We start from the raw sequence: 16,445 nt of genomic DNA on the forward strand, positions 1-16,445 counted from the left end.
CTTGTTTTGGAAGGGAACTCAAAATTATATTATAAAAGTTCAAAATAGGGATAAAATCCTTTTTAATAGACAGTGTATAGAAATTCACAAAAATACCAGATATTTCGGTCACATATACAGTGACCGTCATCAGTAGTAAAATTAAGCCGAAATATCTTGACCGAATTATCTGGTATTTTTGTGAATTTCTATACACTGTCTATTAAAAAGGATTTTATCCCTATTTTGAACTTTTATTTTATCGTCATGGAAAGGCAGTGTGGTCTCCTAAATTATCTACAAAATTATATTTTATTTTTTCGAAGAAATTTTAGCCACCAGTAAGTTATTAGCCCTCCTCAAAGCTGATCTTAATTCCGTTTTGATGGTTTTGTTTATTTTAGATCGGAGTTTCAATTTAACGCCAGCTCTAGCCATTCTGGTCTTCTGATTAAAGCAGTCAGTAGAAACGACGAAGGGCTGTATCGATGTGAAATTACTTATTTGGAAGTAAGAGATAACTGTGATGTTGTCCAAGCAATCAATTTGACAACAATATGTAAGTAACCTATTAGACCTATGCATATGTTCAAACGCAAATGTAAAACTATCAGTAATACTAATTGACAAAAATAATTAGGAGGTGGGGGGGAGACAAGGATTTGGTATTCGATCTTTTTTATTGATGATACAAAAAACATCTTTCAAAATCTAGGGATGTATCATTCTTTTCTAAGAATATACAAAAGGATTACCACTCCCCCAATTACAAACCCCTGGGGTAAATCTTATCTTAAGCATACCACGTATCAAGCGTTGAATTAAAACAAGGTTTAGAGTGCGAACTCTGTCTTGGACCAATTCTTGATAATTTTGAATATAGAATCTGATTGGTCTCTTTTCCTCCTTTTTGGTCTCTTTTCCTCCTTGACTCTTTTCCTCCTTAGTCGTTCCTTTTGCTTTGTACCCTTGTGAGACGTGGACGCTGAAATTAGAGCGCAAAATTTTGGAATTCAAAATGAAATGCCTTTGCCATATAACAAACCTCGAAAGAGTCTCTAACCAAGATCTTCAATGGAAACCACAATACTTCACAGAGTGCGACTACAACAACTTAGATATCTTGTCCACCTTCAGTGGATGGAGGATTCAGGACTGCCAAAAGCTGTTTTCGAAGGTAGAGTGCACAGCAGCTGCTAGCCTGAAAGACCCAGGAAGAGATGGCGAGACAACTTTGGCAATGACCTCCTGCAATTTTTAAAGCAAGTGGTTGAACGCACATCCTACAAACAGCTAATACGTCAACATGTAAAGGAGATGGCGGCAACTTGTAAAGGAGATTGAGCTAACGTGACCCGTCATGACGTCCGGGACACAGGTGAAGAGGTCTATAAATCATTGAATCTTCAACCTGATTGGTCGTAACTTTAAAAGTGTTAAAATTTAGGACTTGATCCAAGACCGAATTATGGGTCTGAACGCTATACTTTTGAACCAATAGCCTTCTATCTTTGTTTCTGATGTCAATAAAAAGATAATTCTAAGTGACTGAAAAGTAAATAACGTCAAATATTCCCTTGGGATCATTAGATTCTGAATCTTAAACGCCATTTTTTAAACTAACGTTAAGGATCTAATTGACATTTAATTTTTTAGTAGGCAATTATCTTAGTAGAATTAAGCATTAGCTCAACTACGTACATATCAAACAATGTAAATAAAACAAATGTTATAAAACATATGTCATAAAACATATGTCATGAATCCTATGAAATGGTACCTGGTTCTAAATTCTAACATTTTCAATAATAATAATAATAGTGATAATAATTTATTTATAACCCACTATACAGAAGATGCGAGTTGAGTAACAGAAAAAAGAGCAACGCACAACTTTAACAACAACACACTAACTATATAGGCGGATGAGGCGATGGTAAATGCCTAGCCAAAAAGGAGCATTTGAATGAATTTGTGACTCAAACGATTGAAGACGGCAAATTCAGTAATTAAATAGCCAGGATGGGTAACCCTATATTTCCTTAATCAGCTTCTATCTATGTTGCCTTAACTATGACAATAGAAGTGGTTCCAAAGCATTGTTTTATTATTATTTTCTCAGACGCAATTCTAAAATTTATCTTAAGTGATAATTCTTTCTATCAAAAGAACACAAATTCTTTCTCCCAACATTTTATTCAATTAAATACCCTTGAACAATGCCATCTTCTCTTTTCATAATATTTGATTATCTGTTTCACATTGTCTTAAATCTAGCATTAGGGTATTTAAGTCAACTTCAATTTCTCAAAAAATTAAAAATAGGTTATACATACTGAAATATAATATCTATATTACGTAATGAAATTTAAACCTAATTGAATTCCAAAATAGAGCTAAATTTTTAATACTTCTTGAAACCTCTCTTTTAACACGCCATTAAGATCACGCGGAACAAGATCAACCTGAATTACAAATTATTTCTGAAATATGAGCAACGTTGCCAGTTAATATGATGTGCCAGTTACTATGGTCCACCAAAAACCGTTTTATCCAATTACTGAAAAGCCGAAGAAATCCGATCTTTGTGCCATAGTTTTACGCTGGCTTTAGACTAAATAATGCCACCACATTTCGGATAACGGCAGAAATGATTTTTATATAGGATGGTAAGATTTAGGAAAGTGCTGTGAAGGAGCCTGTGAGGATTAACCGAATTTCAAAGAGCTAAAAATTCCAAACCTTAATTAAAGTATTAAGTGAATTAAATTAAATAATTGATTAATTAAATTCATCAATATTTAATTGATTAAAATTAATATAAAGAGCTAAAATATCAAGCTTAATTTCCTCTTTTGAGGACCTCTTTTATGGTGAATTCTGAAAAGGGAAAAAGTAATTATTTCACTGTTTATTCGACGCAAAGAAATTGCCCTTTCAGGTTTCCAGGATTTCAGGATTCCAATACCCCGGATTCAAGCACTAAAATTCATTTGTCTCCACAGTGTCAACTGAATTTTCTCCTTCGATTTTGTTCCATTGTCTATAGCAGGTACTTTCAAATATTGTGAAGTACCAAGTACATAAAAATGAAAACATTCCCCCCCCCCTAGGGCCAGTTAGCTTACTCATACCTGAAAACCGCAATTTTCTAAGATTTTTATTTATTGAAAGATTATAAATTGTTTAAGTCGGTATTGCATATTCGTCACTGTTGCCACGTTGAATCGTGAAAATAAATAAGCAAAGCTAATTAGTTAAATGTGACTGTCCGAAAGACAACCCTACCATGGAAGCTAAAATTCTTAAGCTGTCTGGTGCCACATGATTTTAGTCATTTTTAGCTCGTTTTTAATGGATTTTTTTTTAACTTAACACCATCTACTATAAGAAACTGGACACCTACAAATGGATACATTTTTGAATAAAAGTTGAATTATTAATTTTTCTTTTTGTTTTAAGATGTGTATGCTTGTGCAAGTTTCGAATCAGAATTCATTTTCGCTATCCTTGGTAATTAACATAAGTATGATCTACATTACTAAATAATATAATATTTAAAATATTGACTTAAAATATTTAATGTTTTAAATCATAATATTTAAAATCATAAATACGCTTAAGCGATTCAAATATATAACTATCTTAAGTCAGGACATGTTATCAAACCCTAGCATAAGATAAATCCCTTCGGGAACGCCCAAGCCGTTTCATCCCCGTGTCTAAGGCTTCGTCTGTAACAGCTAGCAATTAAGAGGCTCTTCATCCTTGATGTCCATTCCTAAGAAACCTATTTCCTGATGTCAGGGAAATGCTGTTTTGTTTCCGTCCTCTGCAGGGATACGATCACAAATATTTTAGTCGTTAGAATAAAAACATTTCCGACTAGAACTGAGGCCTTATTGAGTTTTTGTTTGAAAAAAATCGATAATCGTTGTCTAAATTAAGTATTTTCCTAGTCTATTATGTGGATAAATACTGCACCAAAGAACCAAGGACGGAGAAAAAAAAATATATATATAAAGACAAGACACAATTGAGGATAATTTTCAACCAGCATCTTTTGGTTTTCTTCATTTTGTTTCGTTCTTCGTTTTTCATACGTTATAAACTATTACATATTCATCCTATTTTATTTTATTTCATTAGCACTACCCAAACTTGACTTTTTAGAGAGGCCCATATAATGGGAAAGTACCAATATATGTATAATATATATATATATATATATATATATATATATATATATATATATATATATATATATATATATATATATATATATATATATATATATATATATATATATATATATATATATATATATATATATATATATATACATATATATATATATATATATATATATATATATATATATATATATATATATATATATATATATATATATATATATATATATATATATATATATATATATATATATATATATATATATATATATATATATATATATATATATATATATATATATATTATAATATATTTACATATATACATATAATATATAGGTACTTTTCCATTATATGGACCTGTAGAGTTAACCGCTGTAGAGTAGGCAATGATAAAACCCGTTTATATATGCAGTGGAATGAAGAAACTATTTATTTGATAAAAATCTTTAGGGATTTGATCAAGTCGCTATCTATCATCTTAAGTGATTTCGAAAAGCCACATAATTTATTGTATCACTGCAATAATATGCAAGTCTTGGAAAGAACCCTTTTTAGCATAAACATCAGATGAAGACGAGGGGACATTGGCTTATCCTAGGGGCTGATGGGTCACCCCCCTTAAAGCTCGAAGATGTCAGAGAATTGAGTCAATTGAACCAAAGCCAATTCTTTGTTTTCGTGAAATAATTTCAAAAGTTAGTCTTTTTCTTCTATAGATACCTTTTTTCTTCCTTTATTTTGGACGCTGAAGACAATCAAACGAGGATAGGGGGATTTAGGTTTAGTCAAGATAAGGATTGGTCGTTCCCCTTAAAGCTCAAAAATTTTTAAAGGAAGTTAGAATAAGAGAGTATCAAACAAGATAGTATCAAAATAGGGGAGTGTTAATGTCAATGAATTGAGACAATTGAAACAGAGTCATGTCTTTTGTTTTATGGAATAATTTCAAAAGTTAGTTTTATTATTTTATATATATACCTTTTTTCTTCCTTCATTTCGTTCGTTGAGGACAGCATAGCGGAAGTCTTTGTTGAAACGTTTGCTTTGTCCTTTCGTTTTTGTACAAGGGCTGAAAATCACCCTTGTTAGATTTCTTAATTATTTTTTCCTTTTTTTCGTTTTTGCTGAACATCATGAATAGCCAGTGCGTTCTCGGGATGTATTTTAAGTACTTGAAAGTAACATAAGAACTAACATAAGAACGAACATAGCAACAAGTAATTTTGAGGAAAGGTCACCAGATCAAAAACATGAATAAAATGGGGAAAATATAGTAGAATGAGAACGAATATTAATAAACAACATAATCGAACTACCAACTGTACTTATCATGACAGAACAGATTTTTTTTTGCCGTATTTTGTGAAGAAAAATAGAACCATCATTCTTTTTTTAAAGTTTAACTTGATTCGACTTCCACTGCGTAACAAGATATTTAAACAATTGACAAATACAAACTTTGGCGCAGGAGCAAATGGCACAAGTCGGAAAAATACAGAAACAAACAAAGACAAAAACTAATCCTATGTGTGGGCGGCAAAATCTCATAAATAAAATAAGCAATGTTCCTTTGAGCCAGGGATTTAGAACATTTTTCTCAAGTTTGTGGAATTCATATACTCGTGTGATGACAAAAATGTAGATTGGAACTTCCTGATTTGTTTTAAATTAAATAAAAAAAAAAAAAAAATTCAACTGAAAGTAAGGAGCAACATTAAAATGTAAAACCAAAAGAAATTATTACGTGTATGAAGGGAGTTTCCTCCTCCTCAACACTTCTCTCTTTACGCTAAAGCTTTTTAGTACTTTTGAAAAAAGCTTCTTGTTCTTCCAATTAAACGAACATAGTGTTTTAGAAGTCGTTCTTAAAGAATTGGGACAAAATTTCAACTTTAGCGTAATGAGTGAGGTGTTGAGGAGGAGGTAATCCCCTTCATTTAAGTAATAATTTACGTTCGTATTAAGTTTTAATGTGGCTCCTTACTTTCAGTTGAAAAAAACTTGTTTTTTAACTTTAATTTCTGATCGTTTTTTATTTAATCCCAGGAAATCTGGCCCCATATCCACGGAGAAATACTCTCCCCACGGATATATCCTCTAGACAATTCAATCCCGGTGAAAATTTACCCAGGACAATTATCTAAGTAAAATTGAGACGGAAAAGAGATAGCAAGAAATATAAAAATAATTTTGAATAGGAATTCTGGCAAATTCTCTAGGGGGCCTAGTTGCCCTCCAATCTTTTTGGTCCCTTAAAAAGGGCACTAGAACTTTTAGTTTCCGTTCGACCGAGTCCTCTCGCGATATTCTAGGACCACTGGCTTGATATGATCACCCCTGGAAAAAATAAAAAAAATAAACACGCATCCGTGATCTTTCTTCCGGCAAAAAATACAAAATTCCACATTTTTGCAGATAGGAGCTTGAAACCTCTACTGTAGGGTTCTATGATGCGCTGAATCTGATGGTGGGATTTTTATTAAGATTAAATGACTTTAAGGGTTGTTTCTGCTTTTTTTTTAAATAGGGTAAATTTTTTCCGGCTCGTAACCTTTGATGGGTCGTAAACTTGAACTGTTTGATTATGTCCCAGTCTAAACAAGACCTTTGGTAACGTTAATACAGTTTCTTTCTCTTCTTGACTTGCTATTTCTGTTAATAATTTAAACGATATTTTATTAATGATACCAGCACAAACATATTAAGCATTGAAAAATGTTCGGAAATTATTTCATCCAATGAATTTCATGTGATAATTTCATTTTCTCAACCGAAAAGATATTTCTCACTTTTTTATCAAAAACTTTTAGAAAGAGAGAAAGGTTTTCTATTGAATTTTCGTCCAGTGATTATATTCGCTGAGACACATACAGCTCTTGAAAGGTCGAGGGGACACGCCGTTATTGAGACAAAAAGTAATTGATTTCTTCAAGGTCAAGCAGGGCTTAGTATTATTTATACACCATATCTGTACGCAGAACAGACAGAGGATAACCCTCTCCTTATATCAACTCAAGGGATGTCTCTCCAGAAATATTTACAAATTCAGGCACAAATAGAAACTTTTTATGGGTGCAGCTGCACCTCTCCCCCTTAAAAATTATTCACTTCTCTCTTAAGGGTTATACCTGCGCACGTTTTTGTTATAAACTCTAGGTAATTTATCAGTCCGTGTTACCACCAGGGGTGACTGAAACAAACCATGGTCGTAGAATACAGGGAGAGGACTCATTAAAACTGAAATCTAAAGTTCTAGTACCCATTTTAAGCAACAAAAGAGATCGTGGCACAGTAAAGTCTATAAATTTGCCCTTATGTAAAGAGCGAAGTTAATATTTCTAGTAAATAGAAACTATTCTGTACATTGACAGAGGCGAGTAGTTGACTGACTCCTTGCTCCCTCCACTCTTTAAGATGAAGTTGGGCTAACGATTTCCTGAAAACATTACAGAATGCAGCTAATATAGGCAGCAAACAGTTAGTTATTTTAAGTATTTTAATTACCGATCGCCTTTCAAACGAGTGGTCACCCATTTTCCGCAACCTGGTATGTTCTTCCGCGCATGGCGCAGTTACGCCACGCATGATGTAAGTCTGCCACACTTGGAACACTTTCGCCACGCTTGGCATGTGTCACTGGTACACGTGATTTCTGAAAATAGATGCCTCCTTGTTTTGAAATCATTTGAATGGAAAATTTATTTTGTAAAGCAAATAAAACTAAATCTGCCCTTAAATTTCTGGGTCATAGTCATATTTATTGCTCTTGTGCAAGGGGTTCTTCTTAAAGAATTGAGGAACACAAATAATTGCAAATATCGGGATGTAGATGAGATGGTATCTAACCTGAGCTGGCCTATAATACTATTTCTGTTCATAAAAAGAATCATTTAGAAAAAAAAACTTGCTGTTGTTAATTTATTTTATCTTCGGCTTTAATAGTTTGTTAAGACTTATCCTAAACTCAAAGGGATTGATTCCACATGACCATCCAATCTTTGCAACAGTGTTTAAAATTTTGGTCACCATACCTTGATTTTGAAAATTTACTATTTTTGTTATAAACAACCCTTTCCCCAACAAAAAGGTAGGGAGCTGTCACCCCCTTAGCATTACGTTACAAGTTTAGTTCAAATATTCTTTTCCAAATTAAGTCAGGCTAAGGATTAACACACACACCCCCCCTTCTCCACACATACACACGTAGTCCGCTATGTTTGCAAGTTTGAAAAGTTTTAATAGTGATTGAAAAACTGTTTAGGGGGTAGGGGAGAATGGAAGAAACGACAGAAAAGTGGCAAGCCAGAAAACAGTGAACCCACAATTAGAGTTATAAATATTAGCAATATGTTTCTCTTAAAAAATCTTTTTCTATATTTATTTTTATAAAGATATATTCTGAAAAACGAAAAAAAAAATCTAAATTTAGCAGAGCACACCATGTACCGACGTCCTGATGCCCTGATTTCAACTACACCTAACTTTAGCTTCCCCAAGTTCTGCTGCTAAATTTATCTTGTGTTCTTCGTAGAGTAATTTTAATTCCTGAAATACAAACACAATTTTTTACCGAAAGAATAACAACATTTCAAGCGCCTTTTCTTAAGGATGATGGAAATGCTTCCCCTCAAGACAACTACTTCTTTCTGCTATGAATTCTAATAGTTGCTTTCCTTTCAAAATGCTACTTGTCATTTCTATCCCCGTCCTATGCCACTCTCTCCTGTTGGTTAGGAAGAAAACGGAGAAATAATTCATAAGGCTTTATGCAATTGAATGTTTACTGAAGATGGATCAAAGGTGCGATATTTGATTGAATTGTAGAGAATAAGATAGATTACCTTCCAATAATTTTGTGGCAGAAAGTGTGCTTTAAATGCATCATTTTTAAGTCGATGACATATTTTTTAAGCCAATTACATTGCCCCTAAGCCTCTGTCAAACAGTTCGTGGTAACGAACTGTAAGTAAGGTGCAGTGCGGCTCATCAGTAATTGCAATTCTAAGAAACAGAATTTTGATAATAATAGATATATAAAAGAATCAAATTTTGATTCTTATTCAAAATATATAAAATTCATCAAATTATATGTTAACCATCAGAAGTTATAAGCCTCAGCAAATTGGTCCAATTCTTGAAAAAGGAAGGAAGTACCCCCAAAACATCAAGTAATCTTAATGAAAATGACACTATCACATTCAGCATGCCAGAGACCCCTACTGTAGAGGTTTCAAGCTCCTATGTACAAAAATACGGAATTTCTGCGTTTTTTGCTGGAAGAAAGATCACGGATGTGTGTTTATTAATTAATTTTTTTTTCCTAGGGGGTGATCCTATTTAATAAGTGATCGTATAAGATCGGGAGAGGGCTCATTTGATCGGAAATCAAAATTTCTAGTATCCTTTTTAAGTGACCAAAATATTGGAGCGTAGCTAGCCCCCCACCCACGCTTCTTTTTTTCCCAAAGTCACCCGATCAAAATTTTGAGATAGTAATTTTTTTAAGCATAGTTGCCAAATTTGATAGCTATGTTTTGAAGATGACTTGACCCCCACATTCCGCGAGGGAAAAGCTGAAATCTATGAACTTTGCCTATTGTTTGCATATAGTATTGGTTATTGTGGAAGGAGGGGAGGGGGAGGGATTACTTGGGAAGATCTTTCTATGGAGGAATTTTTCATGGGGGAAGGGAATTTTTCCATGGAGGGGGAGCTGGATTCCCCAGCATTATTTAAAAAAACGTCCAGAAATTAAATAAAAAGTTTTTTTCAACTGAAATTAAGGAGCAACATTAAAACACAAAACGGACAGAAATTATTACCTATATGAAGGGGGTCGCCCTCTCCTCAATACCTCGCTCTTTATGCTAAAGTTTAATTTTTTGTTCCACTTATTTAAGAATGACTCCTGAATAACAAAGGTCGTTTAATTAGAATAATAAACTCTTTTAAAAGTTAAAAAAAATATTTAGCGTAAAGAGAATAAGAGAGATTATCTTCCGATAATTTTGAGGCAAAACGTGTGCTTTAAATTCATTACTTTTAAGTCTGTGACATATTTTCTTAAGCCAATCACCTGGCCCTTGAGCCTTTGTCAGAAAAAGAAGCCACTTAACCCCGCTTTTTAGAACCTGATTGGTTCTCCTCTGTTTCCGTGTGAAATTTAAAGCCACTAAAAAGACCAAATAGCTTAAACTCCACAGCACTGGTTCTCTTCTGTGAACTTTTAAGCCAGTAAAATAAATGAAAACTTAAGAATCTTGAGAGACTTAAGAAAAAACTTAAGAAACATAAGAAAAACTTAGATTTTCTGTACAAATAGTTCTCTCTGATTGAATGTTTGAAGATAAAGATTGAAGTATGGTAGCCATGTAAATTGAAAAAAAAATTTTGTCTTTTAATTACTCCAGATATACTCCTGGAATCATAAGGACGATTTTCCACCTTGCAAACAACACCACTTGCAAATAACATCATTGCAAACAACACCACTTGCAAATAACATCATTGCAAACAACCTTGCAATAACAAATAACATCATGCCAAGTGCCTTTTCTAAAGAATGATAGAGGTGCTTTCCCTCACGAAAACTGCTTGTTTCTGTTTTGCATCTTAATCGTAGCTTTCCTTTCAAATTGCTACTTGCCATTTCCATTCCCGTCCTATCCCATTTCTTCTTGATGGCTCGGAAAAGAAGGGAGAAATGGTTTGTGTTAAGCATAAGGCTTTATGCAATTGAATGTATACTGAAGACTTAAAGTTAAGTGAGATGTATAATGTGAAGAAAGATGTAAATGATAGATGCTGAATGTTTAAAGCTAAGGATTTGTTGAAAAAAATAGCATTGCAAATGGGGAAAAAAAAAGATTCCCCTCCCCTTTATCTTAGAATTGTTTGATGATTGATGACGAACAAACATTTTTATTATTTTTTGGTAACGATAAGGCATTACAAAAAAAAAAAAAAAATATTCGAATATCCTTTTTAATATAATAATTGGTAAATAAATATCTATTCAAATAGTCAGATAATGATAGTAGAATAGCGCAATCAAACTTTTCAAAATATAGCATTACATCAGACAAACAGCTGTATACATTCTTATCAGAAATGGAATTATATCACCCAGGACGTCCCAACCTGTGATACATAGCTTACATAATTCTTCAGGCCAAGTTCTATACTGACGGATAAGTCTATAATATCGTTCACTTGTTCAAAACCTTTCTTTACAAAATATTTTCATTATATATTTTATTATATTTTTACAGGATGATAAATATGTATACAAATAGGCCTAATAAGATAATGAGAGTAAAATGGAGGAAACAAACTTTTCCAAATATAGCGCCAAAACAGACGAACAGCTGTATATATTCCTATCCAAAAATGAAATTTATGTCACCCAGGGCTTTCTAATCTGTTATACATAATTTACATAATTCTGCAGGCCAAATCATTTTCTGACGGATAAGCTTATAAGATCACTCATTTGATCTAAGCCTATCTTCAAATTTCCCATATATTCTGTGTACGCCATTTCTTGCACAAGACTGAGGTAACTCCAATGGTGCTGTTTCACAGAAAAATCAAACCCTAAAAATAATATACGATATAAAACCACTACTGCTAAGAGCTCACTCCACCATCAAGCCGTCTGAGGTCAAGACAGCTGTATACACTCTTCCTTCACTCCAACCTCTTCAAAGCTTCCTCCTTACCCTCTCCCACGTGCTACCAATGCCATTTAAATCCCTTATTATGACCTTTTCCCATTCTACTCTAAGAGACAAGAATAACGATTGGAGTCGTCAATCCAGCATATTTCGTTTCATAAAGTGTTAAAGATCAGTTACTATATTCTGGGACAACACCAGCTAAGGCTAATCATGACAAAACGAGAAAACATGGGATATTGAAGAAAACAAGGTTACTCAGAGGCAACAAAAAAAAAATTCAACCAAGACCTCTGCCCAACCGTTCTCAGCGCGGAAATAAGAATAATAAAGTACATTAAATTCCATATGACAATATAAAAACAAAATCTGAAAAGCAAACATTAAAGGAGAAGAGTCGCCTTTTTGAATCGCCTTTGAAATCTTGCGTCCATAATGGCACAAGAGCGTCACAAGGGGGTGACACAAGGGGGTCAAGTCATGGTATCGCTGGTTATTTGGTTTGGAACGGGGATCAGTCGGGTTACTCCGTAAGCTCAGCCAGAGTCTATCCTGCTTTAGATGGGTAGCTTGGAGAAATCTGGGGAAGGTAAACAGGAAGTTTGTGTGGAAGCACAGAATGGCTGGCCCGAGCCCCCCATTGCACTTTTTGGACGAAGAGCAATGAAAGGGAGATCAGCATCGCTGGTTCAGACTGTAGAGTACAGTGCCATATTCTTCCCCTTTTACATTTACTTTTTGAAGTAACGGTGAAGAGATGGAGGTCCGGGTAAAATATTCGTGCGCTTGAGTTTTTTCATTTGCTATGATTTGCCTCGTTTTCTTTATTGTTTTACGGTATCATGGAAACATAGCATTGACACGAATGTGACATAAAGTGTCTTGAATTGGTGCAGGGAAACTACGGTATTTTTTTTTTTACAATAGAAAGAGTAGCTTATACGCTGGGGCAGGCGTTTACGTACATCAGACTAAAATCACATTAATTTCAATATCTTTATATTCACATAGTTCATCTATTTTTTGCTCTCTTGTGGAATTGTCTTCTTTCCCTTCAGATACTATGTAGAATTCAAAGCCTTTAACTCCCTCTCTAGCACAAAATTTTTTGAATCAACCAAACGTAGATTGACATAATATTTTGCAATCTTAGTTTTTTACTATAGTACCATTAAAGTCTAATACTGCTATCCTTGTTCACCCAAAAATTGTTCGGAGAAAAGAAATTACAAGAAACTTTTCCAGAACAAGAAAATGTCTTGAAGTATCTTAGTGCCCCGGTGAATTTCCTTTATCCCTTAGAAGTGATGCAATGAAAATTTATCGGGTCATGTCGCCCTAAAAGGATGATTTGACCTCGCTTGGACAGAAAAACAAAAGAGTTGTTGAAGAGCTTCATCCATTGTCTTTAGAAGAGAAAGTACTTAAGTTTCCATTAACTTGCGGTACTATTAAATGACTGACTTGTTATTGTCTTGTTCGAGATTCGTTAGGTTCAGAAAATAACAGCAAATAGCTACAGAAATGTTCCCGTTGAGACAGTGTTTTTGTTATAAAGTCTATAAAAGGAAGTTTATAAATGTTATAAAATTTTTAAATATTAAATTAATATTTATGGGTTAGTATATTACATTAATATTAATAAATTTTAAGTAATTAAATAATTAATTTTTGACACATTAATTAAAATAAATTTCAATTTAATATTAATATTAATTAATAATATTAATATCATATTAATAATGTTAACATAGTTTAGTATTAGTACAATATTTCTAGTTTAATATATATAGTATAATATTTAATAGGTTATAAATATCCAATTATTTTGGATAGAAACTCCATTGTTTTCTTATTGTTTCTTTTTTGGAGAATTTTTTATTCTCTTTCCCCCGGTTCCTCATTTCTTAGAGCTGATGCAATATAAATAATTAATATAGTTTGATATTAATAAATATTTATAATTTAATATATATATAGTTATAATATTTAAAAGGTTATAAATATCCAATTATTTTGGATTGAAACTCCATTGTGTTCTTATTGTTTTCGTTGTTTCTTTTTTGTAGAATTTTTTTATTTTTGTTCCCCTCAGTTCCTCATTTCTTAGAGTTGATGCAATACAATTTGCCGGGTCAATTCGGTCTAAAAAGATGATTTGATCCCGCTTGGACAGAATAACAGAAGAAGTTGTTGAAGCGCTTCATCTATTGTCTTCAGAACCGAAAGTTCCAAGGTTCCATAACTTACTGTACTTTTAATGGCCTGACTTGTTATTGTCTTATTTCAAAGTTACTTCTTTCAAAAAATAACCCAGAAGAACAGCTAATAGCTATCTAAATTTTTACCACTGAGAGAGCGTTTTCGTACAAAGTTTGCAAACAAAAATATTAAATTGTTTGGGAATAGAATCCTGAGGATCGTTGCGACGGAAAAAAAGCAAGCACTAAAAACAATCAAAGGAAGAAGAATTTAAAGAATGTACTCTGATGAAATGCTAAATTTTTTCGATTGATTTTTTCTCCCCCGAGCTCTGGGAGTTGTATCAATCCTGGAAGCATGATCTTTGGACTATGTTAAACAAAATGGCTATCTCAAAATTTCGATCGCATGCATTTGGGGAAAAGATGATTCTTCAAGGGGCAACTAGCCCGTTGAAGAATTATCGAAGGGGGGGGGTGCAGGGTCACAGTTTTCTAATAAGGCTTACTTTAAAGTAAGCGTTGTTTACTTTAAAGTTTTCGAAGAGTTGCAACTCTTTTGGGTATTTTTGTGTGCTTCTCTATGCTCATTTCTGTCTAGGAGAAACTTTTATTCTCACCAGACGACTGTCTGTTCTGAAAAAAGCAGCCCACAGTATTGGCATATCCTAAACAAGTCTGTTTTGGGAAAATCTTTTGGGAAGCCTCTACTGAGGCAATGCACATGTCAAAAGCCTTTAAAGAACCTTGGCACCTCGGTTTGCCTTTCTTCTTGCTTTGATTACTGAGATTCTCGGTTTGGATCCCACCGAATGCAGGTTTTCGTGGAAATTTTTCTTTTATTGTTTATATTAAGAAACAGACTCGGAAACAGACATGTACTCGGGCACTTATTCTAGTTTAGGTTGATATTGTACTTAATTACTTGAGACGACACGGGCAAATATCGACATTCCAGTTGCTGGCTGATATTGGGGTGGGAAGTAAATTTGAAAACGTGAAAAAACTGGTAAATTGAATGTGAAATGTCGAAACACCTAAGCAGGAATGGTAAATCTTGATGCTTTAGGAGGGATGATTATGTCTTGGCCGAATCAGTGGATATATCGAAGGTTCAACAAAACCATGGTACCTTGCTTCTAATAATAAAGTTTTTGGTTCGAATCCCACCGAATGTGGGTTTTTGTCACAAATTGTAATTATTTATATGAGAAGCAGGGACTCTCATATAAAACAGGCTCGGCTACTTTAGAAGTTGATTAAGGGCAGGGGGTAGTGTTGGGAGAGGATATTGGGGAGGGGGCAATTGAAAGTGCAAAACAAGCAAATTGTATGAAAATATAGATACACCTAGATAGAATCAGTGAAATCAGAAGTTCCTTGTTGGATTACTAAAACTTCCATATAGTTAAGCTACTGTCCTGCTTATTGTCCTGATCTCTGACCCTTTCACTCGGTAGTCCTTAGTACATCTATGATTAACATAAAGGTTCTAGAGTGATATTTTTAATTTAGCCAGTTTCAATGGTTCTGTTGGATATTTGTCAAAGAGACATATTTCGCTTTGTACTAAATTAATTCTGAATCTGCCCTTGAAGTTGCCCAATTGATTTTTGTCCTGATAGTAAGATGAGGAAAGTCCAAGTAATAACATAGAAAAGAAATGGAACATTCACGTCAATTTCAGGGGGAAGAATGGAGGCCTCTGCTCCTAGATTTTAGAAAAAACCTTTTTGGAGGTTCTTTTCATCGAAAAAGGTTTTTCATTGAAAAAAATCAAAAACACCGATGCTTAGATAGATGTTGGAAAATACATTTAGCCCCACCCTCTAAATTTTGATGAAATGGTGCCTCTGAAGTGGAAAGGGAGCAATTGTTCTCATATCATAGGCAGCGCAATAGCGCTGCCTAAGTAAAGAACGATGCTGGCACAATGTATTATTTATTTTTGGTTCTTGGTCTTACACCAGGGCACTTTGTATCGAATATTTTGTCGTAGAAACTTCGAAAAGGGCTCATTCGATTGCAAATTGGAGTGGCTAGTGCCGTTTGTAATAGTCGAAAGTGATTGGAAGGCAACTATCACCCCTTCCACGCCCACCATTTCCCCAAAAACATCCAATCAGAATTTTGAGATATCCATATTGTTCAGCGTAGTTGATTTCCACATATAAATCATGTTTTTGAGAAGGTAACTTCCCCACAACCCTCAGGGCAAGGGTTGTAAGTTATGCACTGGGGGCATATAAGGTTTTTATAGAAATCGTTGTCGTAGAAACTTTAAAAAAGGCTCGTTCGATTGGAAATTCAAAGGGCTTGTGCCCTTTTTAATAGTCGAAAGTGATTGGAGGGCAACTAACCCCCATCCCACGCCCACCTTTTCCTCAAACACA

The 16,445-nt window shown here is 33.8% G+C and overlaps 1 protein-coding gene across 11 annotated transcripts in view; it reads left to right on the forward strand.

Annotated features, from left to right (window-relative positions):
• Positions 1 to 16,445, forward strand: part of nrm (neuromusculin) — a 326,404-nt gene that overhangs the window by 92,421 nt on the left and 217,538 nt on the right. For all 11 annotated transcript variants that reach the window (XM_089091978.1, XM_089091975.1, XM_089091971.1 and 8 more), the window contains exon 3: positions 384 to 538. In XM_089091978.1, the coding sequence (XP_088948104.1) occupies positions 384 to 538 (155 nt within the window). The remainder of the gene's footprint in view (positions 1 to 383; positions 539 to 16,445) is intronic.

The sequence above is a fragment of the Artemia sp. Qi Xiang Cuo genome, chromosome 7 (assembly GCF_049724085.1).
Source record: "Artemia sp. Qi Xiang Cuo chromosome 7, ASM4972408v1, whole genome shotgun sequence".
Taxonomy (NCBI): Eukaryota; Metazoa; Arthropoda; class Branchiopoda; order Anostraca; family Artemiidae; genus Artemia; species Artemia sp. Qi Xiang Cuo.